At 40.5% G+C, this 22458-nt stretch overlaps 1 protein-coding gene across 1 annotated transcript; it reads right to left on the bottom strand.

The window, feature by feature from the left end:
• Positions 1-8132: 8132 nt before the first annotated feature.
• Positions 8133-18937, bottom strand: LOC124147869 (dihydrolipoyllysine-residue acetyltransferase component of pyruvate dehydrogenase complex, mitochondrial-like). The gene is made up of 12 exons (XM_046518680.2): positions 18755-18937; positions 17792-17865; positions 17059-17282; positions 16245-16529; positions 15465-15602; positions 14887-14972; positions 13839-13979; positions 13310-13391; positions 12985-13065; positions 12314-12388; positions 10482-10546; positions 8133-9800 (listed from the first exon to the last, which is right to left on the bottom strand). Exons 1-12 carry the CDS (start codon positions 18868-18870, stop codon positions 9671-9673), a joined length of 1497 nt encoding a protein of 498 aa, XP_046374636.2. The 5' UTR covers positions 18871-18937; the 3' UTR covers positions 8133-9670.
• Between the last annotated feature and the right edge of the window lie 3521 nt (positions 18938-22458).

Here is a 22458-nt window from a genome sequence, read left to right as displayed (position 1 = left end):
TGACAATGACCGTTCTCGATAGACCAGGCATCATCTACGTGTGGCATTTTATGACACAACCAAGGCTTCTAACCAAGAAAGGTCATGCTGATTGTTTGATAGAAATAAAATAAACAGTTTTCTGTCTTTTCCACTAATTGACGTGCAATTACCGACACGCCTGTTCTTTGTTACTGTTTTAGTTGCCATAGTTACCACAAGATTCTAAACGACAAAGTAGACACAATGTATGGACATCATCTGTAATATACTTCAAGTTGTTATTCATCAATTGTCTACTTTGTCATCCATTAACGTCTAAGAAATGTCTATCAAACGGTGATTGGGTGATCACATCTGATCTGTCAAACTGTGTGGCATTCTATCCCGGCCATCTCTCATGCTATCGACCACTGGTCTGACATACGGCAGCTTCCAACATACTGTTGTCTGTTACATATTTTCATGTTCTAAATACGGGCAATACCAATACCTTGTATAGTGCCCCTCGAACAGGTGTCTCTCGTTCTACGTTTAGCTCTTGCTTCTTTTAATGCGGGACGGTCGGACAACCTAGTGGTTAAAGAGTTCGCTCGTCACGCCGAAGACACGGGTTCGATTCCCGACATGGGTACACTGTGTGGAGCCCATTTCTGGTGTCCCCCGTCGTGGTATTGCTGGAATATTGCTAAAAGCGGCGTAAAACCATACTCACGCACTCTTTTAATGCAGCGCTAGTTGGGTTGGTAGTTGGGGTTCTTGTAAGAGACAGAATTTATTTTCATTTTTCGGTAAAAGCAATTCGTTTCTGTTAAGGGTATGTCAGAGCAATTTAATATTTTTCAAATTTCTTTTAAAAACTCCAGCATGTCCAATAAATTAGATATTTTTCCCAGTTTTCTTTCGGAAACAAATTAATGTGTGTGTTTTTTAATTTGCCAGTTCTTTTTTGTCTAATCATTACATAGACAATACAATACTTATAGGTCCCCATTCACTGCTTGTCGACTAAACTGGATCGGGTGGTCAGGCTCTTGATTGAGTGAGCGTCATCGTGCACGGGGTGTTACTCATATTTAACATCAACTTGTATAGCGCATGCAGACTTGGCGACTTACGGGCTCCTGGGATATAGATCAAATTTTGCTGACTCTGCGTGGCTTTCCGATGATGGAGGCTGGCATGAAGATCGAATCAGCCCCAAGACTCCTACGGAAAGACGCCATGACGTCAGCGGTACATCCTGCTAGCAACAGTACCGTTGACCGTAAAGCTCCCCAGTGTTTGTGTTGGCGGTGCATACGTAAACGTATCGTTTCTACGTAAAGTTCCCAAATGTTTGTGGTGGCCCTGGATACGTATTTACAACGTTACTGCGTTATAGCTACCCAATGTTTGTGATGGCGGTGGATACGTATATACACCGTTACTGCATAATAGCTCCCCAATGTTTGTGTTGGTCCTGGATACGTATATACACCGTTACTGCGTAAAAATTCACCAATGTTTGTGTTGGCGGTGGATACGTATATACACCGTTACTGTGTAAAGCTCCCCAATGTTTATGTTGGCACTGGATACGTATATACACCGTTACTGCGTAATAGTTCCCCAATGTTTGTGTTGGCCCTGGATACGTATAAACACCGTTGCTGCGTAATAGTTCCCCAATGTTTGTGTTGGCCCTGGATACGTATAAACACCGTTGCTGCGTAATAGTTCCCAAATGTTTGTGTTGGCGGTGGATACGTATATACACCGTTCCTGCGTAATAGCTCCCCAATGTTTGTGTTGGCCCTGGATACGTATGTACACCGTTACTGCGTAAAAACTCACCAATGTTTGTGTTGGCGGTGGATACGTATATACACCGTTCCTGCGTAAAGCTCCCAAATGTTTCTGTTGGCCCTGGATACGTATATACACCGTTATTGCGTAAAGCTCCCAAATGTTTGTGTTGGCCCTGGATACGTATAAACACCGTTGCTGCGTAATAGTTCCCCAATGTTTGTGTTGGCGGTGGATACGTATATACACCGTTCCTGCGTAATAGCTCCCCAATGTTTGTGTTGGCCCTGGATACGTATGTAGACCGTTACTGCGTAAAAACTCACCAATGTTTGTGTTGGCCCTGGATACGTTAATGTACTATTTAAAGTTGGTCGCAATGTGTTGTTAGGGCCCAGTTCCACAAAGCGAGCGTAGCGTTAAGACAGTCGATAATTTGCAGACCGCCGTCACATAGCTGGAATAGTGCTTAGTGCTGCGTTAAACAAAATTCGCTGTGCAGAGTTGCGTTTTGGGGGCAACTCAGAAAAAAAACCTGTGATCGTGGGTTGAATTCCGGTTTCCCGCGATTGTTTCAAGGTTCGTCAGCACCATACCCGTGCTCGTGGGTTTAACCAAACTGGTGAACGTGTAGGATCTGCATCACTTCGGGCTTTCTTCCCACATTAATCTGACACGCCGTGATATCACTGGAAAACTGTTCAAAGCTGCGTTAAACCCGACTTACTCACTCTGAGGAATATAGAAAATATGTCTAAAGTTTTGTACGCAAGCAGTCAGTCAGATTCCAGCTGTACCACGGCGTTGGGTAGATATTCTTACCAGGAGTCCATAGCGAGAGCATCGCGGATATAGAAATTGAAATGAATTAAATGGGGAAGCAGTTTCCGTTTCTTTGCCCAAAAGAGTCTCATTTTGGTTTCATTGTGTTTTTTTATACGTCAAGATAATTAGTATACTTAAGCTTCTATCAGCGGGTGCAGGGGTTTGGGTATGAATCACCACACGGGATATACCGGGCCGTCACTGTACTGTTACGAAGGTGTTTTACTAACATGTGGTATCATTTAAGAGTTCTTGTGATCAGGAATTCCTTTTACGGATTTTAATGAAATGACGAACATCTGATTGTTATGCCGTGTGTCTCTGGCTTCGGTCCACTGGGTGATGCAGGTCGAGGATCTCGATATTTACGATCACTGGAATCATACCGTGGGAAACTCCGCCTGATGCTGCATACGCCGAGCATTGTCCGGATTTTTCGAGTGTTTTGATCTACAAAACAAAATATTGGTTAATAGTGGTCCCGAATTTGGTCAATTTCTCCCCCGGTTTTGACTGCTGATTCTGGTGAGATCAGCAACTACAAGCCAAACTCTGTGACAATCTGTTGGGGTAAAAGAGCGTGACAAGAGAAGTCACACAAACTTTCAGAACACCAGCGTGACCAGAGAACATGCCGTATTTCCTCTATTAGACGCCTGGCCTCTAAAAGACGCCGGCCTCTAATAGAAGCCGGGTCAATTTTCAGTGCAAAAAATAGAAGCCGGACCTCTAATAGACGCCGGGTCGATCAATTGATACAATTAATGATCCTTTTTTCCATTTCGTGACGATTTGGGACATTCGTGGTCATAGTGAAATGGGGGTATTAATAGAAGCCGGGCCTCCAATAGACGCCGGGCCTCTAATTGACGCCGGGTCAAAGGCTTGTCCGAAATAGTGAGTGAGTGAGTGAGTATGGTTTTACGCCACTTTTAGCAATATTCCAGCAATATCACGGCGGGGGACACCAGAAATGGGCTTCACACATTGTACCCATGTCGGGAATCGAACCCGGGTCTTCGGCGTGACGAGCCAACGCTTTAACCACTAGGCTACCCGACCGCCCCTTGTCCGAAATAAATAGAAGCCCGGGCGTCTAATAGAGGAAATACGCTAGTTTTAGGGGAAAAAAAATTTCCACCAAATTCTTTTTTTTCACCCATGTTCATCGTGTTACTGGATGCAACATTGCACACAGCGGATATCAAGGCGTATCGTGTTACAACTCACTGTATAATTCAGGATGTTTTCGTTCTTCATCACAATAATTGTTGAACCGGAAATGTTAGATAGTTGGGTAGCCTATAGTCTTAGTGGAATCACACTGAAATATTGACAAGGACCGTTCTCGATAGACCAGGCATCATCTACGTGTGGCATTTTATGACACAACCAAGGCATCTAACCAAGAAAGGTCATGCTGATTGTTTGATAGAAATAAAATAAACAGTTTTCTGTCTTTTTCCACTAATTAACGTGCAATTACCGACACGCCTGTTCTTTGTTACTGTTTTAGTTGCCATAGTTACCACAAGATTCTAAACGACAAAGTAGACACAATGTATGGACATCTTCTGTAATATACTTCAAGTTGTTATCCATAAATTGTCCACTTTGTCATCCATTAACGTCTAAGAAATGTCTATCAAACGGTGATTGGGTGATCACATCTGATCTGTCAAACTGTGTGGCATTCTATCCCGGCCATCTCTCATGCTATCGACCACTGGTCTGACATATGCAACTTCCAACATACTGTTGTCTGTTACATCTTTTCATGTTCTAAATGCGGGCAATACCAATACCTTGTATAGTGCCCCTCGAACCAGGTGTCTCTCGTTCTACGTTTAGCTCTTGCCCTTGCTTCATTTCTGGTGTCCCCCGTCGTGGTATTGCTGGAATATTGCTAAAAGCGGCGTAAAACCATACTCACGCACTCTTTTAATGCAGCGCTAGTTGGGTTGGTAGTTGGGGTTCTTGTAAGAGACAGAATTTATTTTCATTTTTCGGTAAAAGCAATTCGTTTCTGTTAAGGGTATGTCAGAGCAATTTAATATTTTTCAAATTTCTTTTAAAAACTCCAGCATGTCCAATAAATTAGATATTTTTCCCAGTTTTCTTTCGGAAACAAATTAATGTGTGTGTTTTTTAATTTGCCAGTTCTTTTTTGTCTAATCATTACATAGACAATACAATACTTATAGGTCCCCATTCACTGCTTGTCGACTAAACTGGATCGGGTGGTCAGGCTCTTGATTGAGTGAGCGTCATCGTGCATAGGGTGTTACTCATATTTAACATCAACTTGTATAGCGCATGCAGACTTGGCGACTTACGGGCTCCTGGGATATAGATCAAATTTTGCTGACTCTGCATGGCTTTCCGATGATGGAGGCAGGCATGAAGATCGAATCAGCCCAAAGACTCCTACGGAAAGACGCCATGACGTCAGCGGTACATCCTGCTAGCAACAGTAGATAGAGCTTGGCGACGACTTGGTGGCAATCCGTCCGTTTGTGTTTATATGTCATACATGTGGAGGGGAAGGGTGAGTGAACTGTATTTAACGCCGCTTTCAACAGTATTTCAGTTAATTACTGCGTGTCAGCTTATTGTAAGATGGAAACCCTAAGTGATGCAAATATTTGACGTTTACAACTTGGAGAAACCCACAGTCACTGGGACCATACCGTGGGAAACTGTCAGAATTATTCGCATGTTTTGAGCTACAAAACAAAATATTGGTTAATAGTAGTCCCGAATTTTGGTCAATTTCTAAGACGTAAAGTCGTGTCAGACTGCTGATTCGAGTCTAATCAATAACTACGAGGTACAGATAGTTGAGACTTCACACTAATCATGTTGGAACATATTACATCAAATCTGGATATACTGCTTTGTAATATAATCAACAATACACGTAATTTAGCTCAAATATTTCACAGTATTGATAATCTTATTGTGAGAAACTACTTGATTCGATTTATTTCATTACTCTGAGTCGGTACAATGGGCAAAAGAATAATCACATCATTAGCTCGTACCGCCATGCACGAAATACACCGGCATGGGCAGTCAACAACTACATTACGTCAAAGAGATAAACCAGCAGGCGTACGTCAAACCCAATTAGACATATGGTTTTGAAACTTTCAGAGGCTGCTCATGAGATACGTCTTTACAATGAACTAAGGTTGGAATCTTGTCCTGGCACTTGCTAGAAATTGGATCTCCCTTTACGTCAAAGAAGCGCAAACCAATAGGAATTAATGAGGAATTCCAAGAGTTACCGAAGACATACAGTACATTTTTCGTGTTTAAAGCACTTCTACGCCACCTATTTGAATCGTGTACGATTAGTGGAAAACAGTTTATATTTGCCGAAATCTCATCACCATCTGATACAAACACAATACAAACAAAAGATGCAACACTACAGCGCCTTCATCTTCATCAACCCATCGAAGATCCGGGGTAGAATAGGTCTTCAGCAACCCATGCTTGCAGTAAAAGGCGACTAGCGGGATCGGGTGGTCAAGCTCGCTGACTTGGTTGATGCATGTCATCGTATCCCAATTGCGTGGATCTATGCTCATGATGTCAACCACTGGATCGTCTGGTCCAGACTCGATTATTTACAGATCGCCGTCATATAGCTGGAATATTGCTGAGTACGGCGTTAAATAACAAACAATACAATACAATCTTCATCGTTATCTGCATCACGTTGTCTCCTTACTTCCTCTACTGGAAAAGGTACAGAAGTAATGGCGAACACAATCGTATCGAATCAGTAAGTTAAGCTGTTTGTCTTCAGACAAGTATTGGGTGTAATGGTAAGAACAGCCAGCGTAATTGACTATTTCATATATGCCAAACCCTCTATTTCCTTCTGTCTGATCTTTTGAGTCATAGAAAGATGGTGTGGACGAATGCTTTCGAACTTTCGAGTAAAATCAAGTCGAACTGATATATTCATTTGATATATGCTCAGTAATTCAGTGGTTAACACTTCCCATATATGTGTGTCAAGAATATGATGGAGAGTATCCTGTGTGTCTCCTTTATGCGTGTGCGTCAGTATCTGTGTACTGGCGTTAAACAGTTGTCACATTCATTAGTCTACACGTCAGCGTTTCGAACAAGAGGGAGCGAGTTGCGTTTAACGCTCTGTGCGCAATCTGTGGGAGGAAATTCCAAATCGATTCACGCCATACGCGGGATTCATACAAACGTTTGCCGATTTATGTTTACAAACATAAGTTTGTATGTGTGATTATTACGAAAACAAATAGTTTGTCGAGTTTGACAAACTTTGGGAGAGAAAGAGTTGGTCTCATTGCTGAAAAAGTATGTTAGTCGCGTACAATCAGTCAGATACTGCCAAGATATCAATCACATCGTACACTCATTATCCTGGCGAAGTCTGGATTCGAACCCGCGATCGTAGGCTTCTGTCACGACTCGAGGACACAACTTTTCACAGCGAATTACGGCGCATTATAAGACTTTGTCATCAGAAAGGTACGCGTTCTGTCTCTGGCGCAAGACAAGATGACTGCATATGCCAAATGAATCAAAAGGTGTTGTTTTATTTAAAAAGATAACTCATAAAATAAATTGCTTAGATTATTGCTTTGTTTATTTGTTGTTTAACGCCGCAATTAGCAATATTCCAGCTATATTACGGCGGTCTGTAAATAATCGAGTCTGGACCACACAATCCATTGATTGCCATCATGAGCATCAATCCACGCAATTGGGATACGATGACATGCATCAACCAAGTCAGCGAGCCACGATTATTGCACTAATATAGCGATGTGCATGAACGTGTGTGGCTGCCTGTACTAGTCCGGTCTGATGTTGATTTATAGTGCTAGTCCACTGAGATACCATGCTGCAGTATAACATGAATAATCCAGTCAGGCAGAGTATACTGACTCCGAGCCGACTAGTCCTTGTTTTAGCCTCTTAAAGTCGAGCGCCAGACAGGGTAAAAATAAGTACCATCTTTTGACGTATTTTGGTATGTCGCTCTCGCTCTCCGGGCAGACGCTCTACCACTGGACCAAGGAGGCGGTTGAATAGTTTCAAAACACCAAAGTGAAAAAGGCAAAAAAACGTGGACCATTCTTGGACTACTGATAGGCACCAAGAGAGCTTCACTATTCGAGTTAAGCCGGGTTATTCTTATTACAGTTATGTCAATGTGTGTCCGCTTACTTTGGGGAGGAAAGCCAAATGTGACGCAGGTAATAAATGTGTACCACTGTGGTAAAACAATGCATCAGCGTGGACCCTTTGACAATTCCACAACCAGCGGATCCTGTGGAGACTAAGGGGTGCAATCTTGCACACTGAATATTGGAGCTTCAGATGACCAGAGCACCTGTTGGCCTTGTGTAAAATTTTGCCCTTGAAATATTGTCATTTGAGTTCTCAGCAACAACCTACATGAAATATTTATTTAAACTGCATTTGCAGCAGACCTCGGTTATGTGTACCTCAAGAAACAAACAGATGAAACAAAACATTCCAATACTTAAAACATTTTAATTCTGATTTAAATGTACACATAATTAAATCTCACATGTTACATAACCCAGTGGACTGTAGCTGACAGTGTGGGACCTCACCAGTATGTACAGTAACATCACTCAACACCTGTAGCCTACATTATGGAGCACTCCTGCCGCCTGGATTCAGCCCGAGATGCTACAGCTACAGCCATTCCACACCTCACGCCCAACAGAAACAAGCACCTGCCATAGCCCAGCCTTGTCCACTTATGTGATGTTGAGGCATGGAAACAGGCCATAACTCCAGCATAACTCATAAATGCACTTTCTGCGTATTCAAGCATAGATTACTATCTGGATGGTAGTTATACATAGGGATGTCAATAGTCTCGATAAACACAGGCCCCTTCCAAGAAGTGATAATAGTGCTCTGACTACGGATTTACTCCTATTTTAGCAATATCCCAGCAACATCCCAGCAAGGGACACCAAATAGGGCTTGAAACACTGCACCCATGAGGAAGTCCATGTAAAGCTAAGGGAGTATCATCATCTTGGCACTAACATTGCTTTGTGGAATGGGGCCAAATCTTTCACAGATCCCAGTAAAAGATCTGTATTTAATGAGACTGGTTGTCAATACAGACATTATTGTAGTTGGTATCAGTGATATGTGATGTGTTAGCAGGGGTGAATACGGGGACATAAATACTTCACATGCCTGGGATACATCAGAATCACAATCTATAAGTAGTCTCAGTATACAAACACCATCTGCTAACTGACGCCGCTCCTTTGAGTCGAGATCTGAATGTGAGGTTTCACTGGGACGATGTACACTTGTTGGGTCGGAATGACCAAGAAATAAAGAGACATACTAATACAGCACCGAACTGTACTATGAATCACTGGGAAAGGAGAAAGAAAGCCCACAAAAAAATGCATAATTTCCTTCAGACTTAATATGCTGCTATAATCTCACGGAAATCATATTTGTATATACCAGATTCAAATGAGCTGTTAGTAACAAGCATATAGAGCCAAGCAATAACAAACAACATTAACAAGGCGTTCACCTACCCCAGTGGAGTGCTCCATTCATTGCATCTATACCTTGGTTCACTCAATGAAAACACCTCGGACAACCACAGCTCGCTCGAGACAGTGGTGGATGCTGGCAGTGAACTCAATACATTCAAATACTTGTGACATTACACAGCCATCACAGCTTATTGGTATAGAATTAGCCAGGCTGAGAAGCATAATAACCTCAGATCTACTTTTATGAAATTTTATTATCAGTTACTGGGCGTTTATCTTATTTTGGTAATATTAAGTTGAGTTTCCTCAGCTCTGTAATCAATTCAGCTGCTACTGTAAATTGCATGTGTTCTTTCTCATGATCAATACTGTTAAATTAACATTTTATTGGATTCACTGTTCCTAATTGCATTGATGTCATGGTAAAGCATCCCACCACTTTCTGAGCCAGGTGGCTTCTCTTCCATTTTATATAGCACTTTGACATTTGTTCAGATCACTACGTTTGTGTTGTGCTATAACAGCATGTTCTCTGGGCGTTCCAGCAGCTTCCGGAACTCGGCCAACCACTGTGCTCCTACAGCGCCATCCACAACACGATGGTCACAGCTCAAAGTCACAGACATCATGTTGGCTGATCGGTACCTGAAATACACAAGTCACAGATTTAATGTGAAATCATTAACAGTAAATTAACCTCTATATTCGTCACATGTAACTGACCGGTTATGGAAATGACAAATTTGACTGGTTCTCATATACATCTATTTCATCTTTCTGTATATGACTGTCCCTTGAGTACATGACTAGTACAGTGTCCATATAATTGCCTCTCCGGCTGCTTGTAACTGGTAACTTTTCAGTAGGGTTGCATGAAATTACTCTACCTCCACGACTGTCTGACAGATAATGTAAAGACTACTGACATATTCAGTTTTATCATAACTCTCAAGTAATTGTTTGCATTATTTCAACTGAATCAAGGTGAGATTTGACTGGTTTTGGGGGGGATTTTTCAATATTCATAAACATCTGAATGCGGGCAGGTTACTTGGAAGATGGGGAGACAACACTTATGGGTCACCTGCCTGACTGTCTTGTTGGGTTTTAATATTATTTCAAACACTGCTAGTACATGATATGAACCACATGTTCTTCCATATTTTAGAAACAATGTGCTTAAATAAATGCTAAATTTTGAGTAACGTATGGAAATAAAACAGACCTTGCATTGTATTCAGTGTAACTTGTTATCCATGTGTTCCTCACAAACGTCACCATTACTACCAATATTGCACCAAGAGATTAACTCCAGAACAGACTTACCCCTGATCTGAGTTTTCATCCACAATCAATCTTTTGTCCGCTCCACCAACAGCTAGTATACATGCCTGAAACAACATATACATGTTAAATGTTCCATCACATCCGTAACACAATCCATCATTATCATTAGGCTACTTGTCAAAGAACTTCGCTATTTGATCAGGAACACAAAGAAAATAGACAGGTTTGCTCTCCAGCCTGTACAGAATCATGATGTCATAATCTTTGATCTTTGATCAATTTGCTCTTTCAGTTATTATACGGAGAGTCTGATAGCGGTCGCAAGAATTTTATCGTCACAAATATTTCACTGAAGTAATTGTTAACTTGTAATGATAAATGTATTACAGGTGTCAATAGCATGGTGTACAGGATTTCTTCCCTTTCATGGGGTACAATCACATTCAGCTGGAAAATCCCTTCTGAACATGTAATTCATAACATCTTGATTTCATATATGTAGGTGGGTGAATGGTTGGTTGGTTTGTTGTTTAACGCTGTACTCAGCACTATTCCAGCTATATGACTGCGGTCTGTAAATAATCGAGTCTGGACCAGACAATCCAGTGACTGATATCATGAGCATCGATCCGTGCAAATGGGATAGATGACATGCATCAACTAAGTCAGTCTGACCACCCGATCCCGTTAGTCGCCTTTTACGACAAGCATAGTCGCCTTTTACGGCAAGCATGGGTTGCTGAAGACCTATTCTACCCCAGATCTTCACAGGGTCAGGTGGGTGAATGACGTCAGCTATATTACCAGAACAGGTAGCATACATCGGCCTGTGATTAATCAAGTCCGGGCCAGACACACCAGTGGTGGGCAGTATGAGCAACAACAATCCATGCTGCCAGGTTTTCAGTGACACATCATAACCAATGTCTGATCACACACTGAGATAACCTGATCCTCATTTTAGTTGGCCCTTAATACAGGCATTGGTGCAGGGGATGAATCTCTGGTACACGCAATATCACATGAACCATGTCAATTTTTCAGTCTGTTACATTGAGGTCAATACATCAAATAAACTGGCGGACTTCAACTTTGAACAATATTTTCATTGTGGTATGGAGCATGAGAGAGTGGTTTTTTTTATTAACGCCGCACGCACCAATATCCCAGTCATATTACGGCGACCTGCAAACAATCATATCTGACCCAGTGATAGATATTGTGAGCAACGATCCATGTCAGGGTACAATGATGCACAATCAACCAAATCACCAACCCTGACCACCTGATCCATTTGATAGCCTGGGTTGCTGGGAACCAATTCTAACCCCCAATCCCAATGGGGGAATGAGTGAGTGAGTAGAGTTTTAGCCACTGTTAAGAAATATTCCTGCAATATCATGATGGGGTCACTTTCACTGAGCAATATATCTACGTATGTCAACCCCAAAGATGCATGCTTATGGTAAAACATATGTTCTCCAATACATATGTTAATAAACAATCTGCGGTAGACTGCATGAGCAACGATCCATGCGTTCTGGGTTTAAGGGCACTCAATTACCCAAGTCACATATTGAAGCCAACTAACCCAGTTCATATGCTAGCATTGCATAACAACAACTGATTAATTCATCTTGTGAATCTCCGCAAATTTGAAGACATGTGTGAGTATGTTTTTACGCCTCTTTTAGCAATATTCCAGCAATATCATGGCGGGGGACACCAGAAATGGGCTCCACTCATTGTAGCGATGTGGGGAATCGAACTTAGGTCTTTGGCAAGACGAGTGAACACTTTAACCACTAGGATACCCAACCGCCCCTTGAAGACATGATCCTGTGACAAACCCCACCTGTTGTGTGACATACCTGGGGAGGGTTGATGACCGCTGAGAAGTGTTTGATGCCGAACATGCCTAAGTTTGAAATTGTGAAAGTACCACCCTGCAATGAAAGACAATTGATCTGCACTGAATTCTACAATGTAGGACAATTCACACAAAAAAAAATACAGAAAATCTGTTAAAAATATCAATTTGATCCCAATAGGGATATTACACGAAAGCATGAAAATGAGACCAAAAAAGCTGCAAACACAATCATTCCTTGTATTTTAACATGGTTGACAGGATATATACAGCAGCCTTGAATAATACATCTACCGGTAGTCTCAGAAAGGAACATGCGCCGGTAAGGAACCATGAATTATCTCCCTTATCCATTACATGCAAAGGCTAGGTAAAGGAGACAAACTTACCAGCTCAGCAAGATAATGATTGATGACTTCTCATTGTATACACATGACTCACTTGTTCCCAAAAGGATATGTTTGACATACTGATTACAATAAAATATACATAACTTCCTGTATGTTAAACAAGAAGACGCTCTTATCCAGTTGATTTAGTAGGTTGTTGAGCACGCTTTTAAATATATGCAAGTGCCTCAATACTAAAGCCAATGTTCCACACTTGAATGTTAATGCAACAAGCATGTGAGCAATGTGAGACTGCTATCCTGACCACGATGTGACAGTATACCTGAAACTCCTGTGGCTGTAGCCGTCCCTCCCTCGCCTTAGCTGCTAGCACCGCCACATCTTGACAAATCTGTGATAAACCCTGCAAAAACATCAACATACATATCACAATCTACAACAACAAGCAAGTGGGGATAACAGAGGAACACAAGCAGCATGCAAACTAGTACATGTATACATTATCCATATTTTGCTAAACCTGACCTAAAAATGTAATACTAGAAATTTAAAGTCCCTTGAATAGTATATTGTGCATCCCTGTTCACACATGATTCGTAGGTGTTCTAAACAATGAATGCCTTAGGTATATTAAACCTGATCCTCACCTTGACGTCAGCTCTAAACACTATCGGTGTTATCAAGCCATTGTCTGTTGCTACTGCTATGTTCACATCAACTGAATTGTATCTGAAATAGAAGTAAATCACTTTCCTTTGAACAAAAGTAATCTAATGATCAAATCAAAACTACTTTCTAAATCATCCTGTCAGGACATCTCTTCAGGTAACCAAAAATATATCATTAACATGTTACAATTTCTAATTTGCTTTTCAACGAATGAAGCCATTTTAGCTACCATGATCAGATAATGGTACATTGTCTTGGAGACCCCACTCAGATACAGCATACCAACTCTCAGCTGACCCGTCATTTTATCCCTTTAATGACAAGAGCCAAGCAAGTACCATCTTTTAACGTCTCTTGGTATGGCTCAACCTGGGATCGAACTACCAACTTTCCGCTCAGATGCTCTGTCCACAAGATCACGGGGGCAGTAGCATCCTGTGAGAGAGGGGCTTCATTACTAGTAGGATAACAACGTTATATCACCAGCTGTTATATTCATCGACTTACTGCCTAATGAAAGTGTCCTGCCATGAAGAGTTGGCCTCGGGGACCTTCTGGCAGGCAAGAGCTGAGGCTTTGATGATGAAGTCATTCACGGACAGTTTCACATTCTGCTTGGCAAGAGATTCATTGAAATCTCTGCGCAGACTGAAATAACAAACTTGCATGATTAACATAAGATTAGCTACGGATGTCCTTTCAACATTTTGGAAGAGCTTATTTCCACAACTATCAGTTGCATGTTACACAAGGTTCACACATAACCAATAACTGGTGTTTATGGGATGCGAGTTAGCATGAAAATAAGCCTCTGTCCAAGAGAAGCAGTGCTAAGGTGACCAACCAATCACAATGGTGGCCTTTTAGTAAATTTCCAAAGTGGGTGAGTTTGAGGTTAAGCTCGCCTGAACAAAACTTTCTCACGTTTTGTCATATTTCTATACATGGTTGGTTTCAGCAGGTGAAGCAAATAACCAGAGTCAGCTTTCGGATGATACAAAAAACTGCTTCCAACTTCTCTGTCAGAGTAAGTGAGTGAGTGAGTGATGATTAAGGTTTAATGCCTCTTTTCTCAATAACCCAGCAATATCATGGCTGGTGATCTCATAAATGGGCTTCACATTTGTACCCACGTGGGGAATCGAACCCAGGTCTTTAGTATGATGAGGAATGCTTTAACCACTTTTACCTCAACAACATCACTTTTAAGCATCTGCATTTTCAGGCAAGAGGATGTCTACATTTATTGTTCAGGTTATTATATTCATTCAACAGCCTCAACATTTGTTACCCTACTCTAGAATAATAATTGATGAACTTCCCCATTCCACAAAGACATCCTTGCTGTTCCTTGCCAAAAGGATATGTAAAGAAGGGAAGTAACACTGCATATGGATTTGTTTTTCCTTCTTACAAGCTCGCAATACTGACACAGTAAGTTATGAAAACAACGATGCTCCTGTCAAAATATTCAAAATTTACGAGTTTACTTTGTAGATAGCTTGTACGAGACAACATGTAAGTTGTATTCTCAACCACAGCCAAGGTCCCCTACCTGAGCACTCGGTCCACATTGACATCTATTGTGAGATAGTAGTGGGGGATGGTCTGCTTTGACTGGGTCAGTCTCTTTGCAATAACCTGGACATAACAAAATATACATAAGTTAAAACTGAAGTCTCTGTATACGCTGTAACCATACCCATCAAACTTCAACAACTGACAAAGACCTACTGTCATTATTGATATAGCTGTGACAGTTTACATCGTGTTTGACATAACCCCAGTACAAATAAACATACAATAAACCCAAAAATGTCAATTACAAAATTAGTTTCCTTGTGAAAGACATGTATTTTTTTATCACTACTTGTAACATTTAACTATGACGTAAACATTCTGAATATTAAACAGACTAAATAAGTAGACTGTTTTCCTTCAAGGTGTTTAGTCTGCAGAGCATGTTTAATCACACATCGACCACTAGGTCATGACCCCGTCCCCCACCCAACCTAATACCTTGAAATACAGACACACCATACACACAGAAGTTTAAAATTTAAATTTTGGATCCCCGCCACACCCCTCCTCCCCTATAAACACATCATGGATTTGCTGTCTCTGGTTACCTACCTGTCTGACATTGGAGAGTGGGATGTCTGTGAAGGCGGCCCCCGGAACTGCTGGGGCAGCGAGGGGAGCAGCACTTGGGGTGAAGGACAGCACGTCCTGGGCTCGAACCTGACCATCAGGGCCACTACCACTGACCACCTACAGAAACAAACAGATGAAGACCACTTGTTATGGAACTAAGTCAAGATTATCAGAACAGGGAATGAGAATTGCTGTCTAGGTGTCAAGAGATATTACCGTATTCGCCGTAATTAGCACCCCCCTCTAATAAGCGATATTTGTTAATATATTGGCTAGTAAACAATCCTAATTAGCACCCCTTCCGATTGATTAATGTACACAAGACTTATAAATTCGTGTATAATACACACTCGTGTGTTATATGCGCTCATAATTACGGGCAATTAAATTCTGGAAAAATATATCTGTCGTATATAAACATTTCAGGATGTCAGCATAAACCACGAAATTTACGATCTTTCAACTCTGTGTACTTTCACCGAAATCATAATCCAAATTTCTAATTTTGAGAGCGCCCTGGGCGCTTATTACGTCGAATATGGTAACAAAACATACAAATTAGTTTTACAAATTCAAATGGTTATAACAAAGCTATTTTACCCAATACATGTGAGCATAGAGAAATCAAGTTGGTAAAGAGATAATTCTGAAAACCCTACAGTAGTTCAGGCTTTATTATTTACTGACCACCATTATATAGCTGGAATATTTCTGAATGCAGCTTTCAACAACAAACAAACATGGTCAAGGTCTACTCACACCAAGATTCACCCCCTTCTCAGCTGCTAGCGTCTTGGCATAAGGGCTTGCGAATACTCTACCCCCCGGACTAGGGGCAGCTACAGGAGCAGCTATAGGAGCAGCTACAGGGGCAGCAGCTACTGGAGGGGGAGGGGCAGCTGCCACAGGGGAGGGTGCTGGAGCTGCGGCTGCTGGGGGTGAGGCAGCCTTGGCTCCCCCTGGGGGCTGGTCATCGCCAGGCTGGGGGGTGTAGTCCTTGAATGCTGCTACATCTGATTCTTCATTCACAATGATACACACCAACTGAAATAGTATCAAAACTGACAAGATTACCATGAGTTGGAAATTGCTGATATGTGATGAATTATTTGTATTACTTCATTTATATAATATAAACTATTTCAAACGTTCACCTAAAGGATAAAAATTACATCAACAAATTTAACATGTTACACTTAACACATGAATTATCACCAGTGAAAGAATTACTTGATTGACAGATCCACTGAACCCAAATTTTCAAGATTTATCATGTCATCAAGTAATATTTGCCTATCACTCAAAAAGTAAGTTTGTAAAACGATATGCACCAGCCTGCCCTTATAGGTGTCACAATGCCATGAACTTTAATGCTATTTATAGTGCAGATGACCCCTGATACTTTGACACTACAGAAACATGCCAAAATCACTGTTTCTCAGTCCTTCCTCAGGATATCAATGAAAAATGTGCACCTATTTTCCTGAATATGTTTGTTTATATACAGTACTGCAAAATGACTTTTCATTTCTATGTAAGTATAACTGAAAGTGATTATTTTCTTAAAACAGACCTTTCCAATGGGCACATCCTTTGAGCCAGCAGAGATGATGATCTTTGCAAGGAATCCCTCCTCAACTGACTCGAAGCCCATGGTAGCCTTGTCAGTCTCGATCTCAGCCAGGAGGTCCCCATCAGACACCTTGTCCCCCTCCTTCTTCTGCCAGTTGATGATGGTCCCAGTCTCCATGGTGGGGGAGAGGGCAGGCAGCACTATCTTGTAACAGTCCGGCAGATCTACGGCCACACACACAGTTTCCATTAGGTGAGGTGGAATTGGGTTTAGGTGAGGTGAGGTGAAATGGGGTTTAACGTCGCGTCCAGGATTATTGCACTTATATAGCGACATGCATGTACGTGTGTGTGTTTGTGTGGCTGCTTGTACTAGTCCGGACTGATGCCGATTTATAGTGCTAGCTCACTGAGATACCATGCCACAGTCTAACATGAATACCCCACTCAGCCACAGTATACTGACTCCGAGCCGACCAGTACTTGTTTTAGCCCCTTAATGACGAGCGCCAGACAGGGTAACAACAAGTACCATCTTTTAACGTCTTTTGGTATAACGCGGTCGGGGATCGAACCCCGGACCTTCCGCTTTCAGGGCCAACGCTCCACCACTAGACCACGGAGGCGGTCGGAATTGGGTTTAACCTTGCGTTCAAGATTATTGCACTTATATAGCGATGTGCATGCACGGGTGTGTGGCTGCTTGTACTAGTACAGACTAAAGCTGAACTTACCTGAACTGTAGAGACGCCTGGACTGCCATGACCTGAATGTGCTCCGATGACCTACAGATTTCAATGTGGTGGACCTGGAGAAGCAAAACAAAGATGCAATGTACATTATCTGCACCTGTACCCTAATTAATCTTCAAGTAAAATATGTCTTCCTCACTTTCAAATTAATGAGTAATCAACCAGAAAACACAAGTTAGTCAACTTTGTTTCCATGTCTGTCACTGCAGTGTGCATCATTAGTGGTCAACTAATAACATTTTCCTGATTTGAGACAATGTATGATAAATTTAAACGTGCCAGTCTAGATTAGATTCTACATGGGCTAATGTTGACAGTTTTTACTGTCCATCCGACAATAATTTTAGTAAACACAAAAATTGATGGATAAAACTGTTACTGATAAGTTTACCTGTAGCTCATGTCATCATAAACTAAAGAAACTAAGTTAATCTTTAATGAGTATTAATACTATTATATCATGAAGCGAGTGGCCGGGTCAATCATGATTTCAATTACCATAGACTTTGAGCAGAGTAAGTGATTTACTTGAATCCGGCATTGGGTGATACATTGAATAATAATAATAATAATAATAATAATAATAATAATAATAATCAAATAAATAAAAATAAACATCATGTACTTTCCAGTTTAATTCCCAATATCATTGCAAAGAGCAGGTTATGAACGTCATATGGTCTAATTTGTTTTTAGAACTGAGACACTAAAACTAAACACTAAAGCAATTAGTCCTGTCAGATATTATTTGAAAAGTAACTGAACAAACTCGGACATGATATCCTTATGTAGCATTGTGGGGATGCATTGTTTTGCATATAACATGTGTCAGAATGACCAAAAGATAACTACAGTATCAATTACGGTTATGTACATATTCTTGAGAACTGACAGTTGACTCTGGCATGTGTATGCACAGTATTTGTGCATGGTGAGTTTATGTACCTGGCAAAATGCTGGTGTGCGAGTTTTGTACATATACATCTCGACGGTAAAGTGCGCAATCTCCCGACTGATGACTGTCGCAAAATGCCACGGACCACGACAGTCGAACGAAACATTATGTTGGAGCAGTCGGCTCCTCTGCCGGCAAGGTCAGTGATGAATACTGATGGTAAGTAATGTTTTCGTGTCGACTAACTCCATACTGCTGATTGAGAAACCCTGTACCGTTAGTGCATCTACAAGACAACAAAACAAGACAATTTATTCAATATAGAGACAAATGGACAAAATACAAAAATATAGAATTTACTTTTCTTACTGCTACAATATATGCATATACTAGGAGAAAGTACTTAAATGTGTAATTAGTAGTTTTCTTTGTGTGAGTCAGACAAATGCATGCACAGACAATTTGGCCTTCACACATGTAGCAAAGACACACATATCATATGCAGTATTCTTGGTAGATAGGTATATTAAGTGGTATTGAACACATGTCTTAGGCTTACTTTTTGCACATTAAATAGATGTAAACAGAGATCATTTATTGTTTGAGTATCATGTTCATTTTATTTATGAATATGTTTACTGCACTGTCATTTCTAATGCATTAACTTGTATACTTTTTTCTAATAGAGGCATATCCCTCACATACAAGTAAAACATGAATTTCATCTTATATGTACATTTTGTCATTTAGCCTACAATGAGGACATAGTCTTAAATGGTATGACATATTAGTGTATCTTCCTGTCTCTGTCATAAGAATAAAAGTACTACATCAAAATCTTGTGAAAAGCATTCTCAAATGTTAAAGAATAGCAATGAAAATATTGTCTTATATAACACACATTTGGAACATTTATTAGAAGTGTGTAGTGTAGAATACAAGCTTTGTTTAACACTATCAAGGAGTCTTTTTCAAAAATGCATCTTCACCGCATTATCAACATGGCTCTGAAAAAAATATATATACCAGCAACATTCGAAATGCAATGCTATATTATATGTATATAAGTCATGATATGAGGTTATGTGTTACTTTTTATCGGTTCCGTTTAATCTGTCCTGGACAAATCCTTCACTGATTCTGCTGCATATTATGAACAATTACCTGTCATGGTTCGAAAGAAATTTATATCCCGAAGCTCTGATTGAAATAATATTCTGTCTGAAACAAAAAAAACCAACCCAAATCCACAAACATTTTCTTTGGCTAGAATGGCAGCATGTGCTTCTCATTCGAGTAACTGTGATGAACTTCGATTAAACATACTAATGTAATTTATTGTTTCATCATAGGCTCGCCCTATACATTCAACACGGAGACCAGACATTTCCACGCATGGACATTTCTTCACAGGACAATTCCCAATTTAAGGTGATGATTAATATTCATATTATTATAGTTGGTCAACTTCAGAAGACAGTATCACTGTCTGAGTAACGATAAGTACGATCATGATATCATCTACGTAGATTTAAGTATCATCGATCTACATAAGGGTGGAATCTAATAATTCATTATGGCCGTTAAATATTTGACACATTTTGGCTTTTGACCAATGTAAGTGGAGTGTGTATTTACTTTTATGGGTAGATTTGTTCAAGAAGAAAATAAATGTTACTTTATATATACGCACATTCACAAAGCAGAAAAGAGTGAATGAATGGTTTTGATGGTGCAATACCTGGCGAATCACAGAGCGGGTAAGTCCTTTCTTCACGTGGTATACCATTCCAACAGCCAGTCTCTATATGAAGATATCTACGGAGATGATATTATAACCGTACGTATCGTTACTCAGACAGTGATATTGTCTTCTGAAGTTGCGACCGTAGTTGGATACTAGTTTATACAAACATTTACGTTTTAAATGAAGCGAATTACTCCATTAATGTTAATTTAAATAAATGTTTGGGAGCATGTTAATTGCTTGTTTATTTTCATTTGGCCTTTCCCGTATTTTTACAGCATACTGAGGTCATTTCAAATTGTCTAATTATCAAATATATTTTTTAGAATATAAAAACTCTACCAACCCCCCACCTCGAGCTTATTGTTTACCAGAAGTAAAATCGCTAAGTGCGTTCCCTTCTTTTGTAGCTTGATGAAATACATATACTCGAACCATAAAATTCACACTTCTCGTAGCTCACATCCGTCGGCAGTTAATGTACACAGATAGTTTGAACAGTGTTTAAAAAATATAATATTATAAGATGCTCCCACCTCACAGTTGTGATGAATATCCAATAATAAATTTATTGTTGTGTAAGGCATTTGTTGTATCTGAAAGATGATCAACATCATCAACTGATGACGTATGAGGTGTGATGGTACAAGAGCCGTGATTAGATATATAGTTGCTCTGTGCTCCAAGGGGCGGTGGAGGTAACCTATATGGTTAAGCATTCGCTCGTCACACCGAAGGCCTTGGTTCGCACTGGATTGTCCGGTCCAGACTCGATTATTCACAGACCGCCATCATATAGCTGGAATATTGCTGACTGCGGCCTTAAACAACACACAAATAAAACAAAGTCGTAATCCCATTTCTGGCGTTCCCCGTCGTGATATTGCTAGAATATTGCTACAAGCGGCGTAAAACTATACTCACTCACTCTATGCTCCAAACATACAGGGGCACGGGTGGCCCAGTCGTCTAAGGCACCGCGATTCGCTGTGCAGAGTTGCGTCAGCAGAAACCTATGATTGTGAGTTCGAATCCCGGTTCGCCCCAATTATGTTTGTAGGTTTTTCAGCACCATACCCATGCTCGTGGGTTTCACCGAAGTGGTAAACGTCTGAGACCTGCATCACTTCGGGCTTTCCTCCCACATTAAGCTGACACGCCTAGATATAACTGGAATACTGTTAAAAGCGGCGTTAAACCCAACTCACTCACTCCAAACATACACACGTAAATACCTGGTCAAATATTAACATCGTGGTTCTAGTGTGAAGTACGCATCTTGATTCTAGTATGAATTACGCCTCTTGAAACGTACATATTTCAATACCCCTGAAAAGTTCCCACCTGAGTCGCCCGGCTAGAAAATGAACTTGAATAATTGTTTTAAAGACAATATACACCAGCTAGTACCATGTTTCATTAACAGTTTATGATGTAACGCGTATTTCCTTCTGGATAATAAAATGTTATCTTTTCTCACAATAAAGCATATCCCCAGTGCTTGGGTGAGTGAAATAATTTTCAATTGCATCGTTAGCACACAGCGATGGCTCCCGATCTCACAGGGATTGTAGTTCTCAAATCAATCTAAAAAATAGATTTTATACTGATGAGATTGTTCCCATGAACACCTTTTGTTACAAATATTACTTGAAAACACGAAACGTCCTTCTCTTCCTTTACTTAGTGTCATATTATTTATTTCACATGTTGTTCACATCTCAACACAAAGAATTGTCGAAGTCTAAAAATATACAGCGCTTGGTGATTGCAAAGATATAACAGTGTGCGTATTACAAATAGTATCAACATCGGTGACCTTAGCAAGATGACCTTGATAGGCAAAGTCAGGTGCGCCGCAGATTCGTACAGAAATGCAACGTATTGCTTTTGTGATAATTATGTTTCATAAACATCCACTAAGCATACTTGAGTAATAAATATGCATTTCATAACGATTTTATAACGTATGTATAGTAGATTGTAGTCTCTTTTTAAAAAGAAATA

This window comes from Haliotis rufescens, unplaced genomic scaffold (assembly GCF_023055435.1).
Source record: "Haliotis rufescens isolate VD_foot unplaced genomic scaffold, xgHalRufe1.0.p SCAF_1, whole genome shotgun sequence".
Classification (NCBI taxonomy): domain Eukaryota; kingdom Metazoa; phylum Mollusca; class Gastropoda; order Lepetellida; family Haliotidae; genus Haliotis; species Haliotis rufescens.
This window is presented reverse-complemented; position numbering and strand designations above follow the sequence as displayed.

Coding starts and splice junctions, on each gene's coding strand:
- LOC124147869 (XM_046518680.2), bottom strand. CDS start 18,870: ATGTTTCGTTCGACTGTCGTGGTCCGTGGCATTTTGCGACAGTCATCA. Junction 15,603..16,244: donor AGAAGGGGGTGAATCTTGGT/GTGAGTAGACCT, acceptor TTGTTTCTGTAG/GTGGTCAGTGGTAGTGGCCC. Junction 12,389..12,984: donor TACAGCCACAGGAGTTTCAG/GTATACTGTCAC, acceptor CTTTCATTGCAG/GGTGGTACTTTCACAATTTC.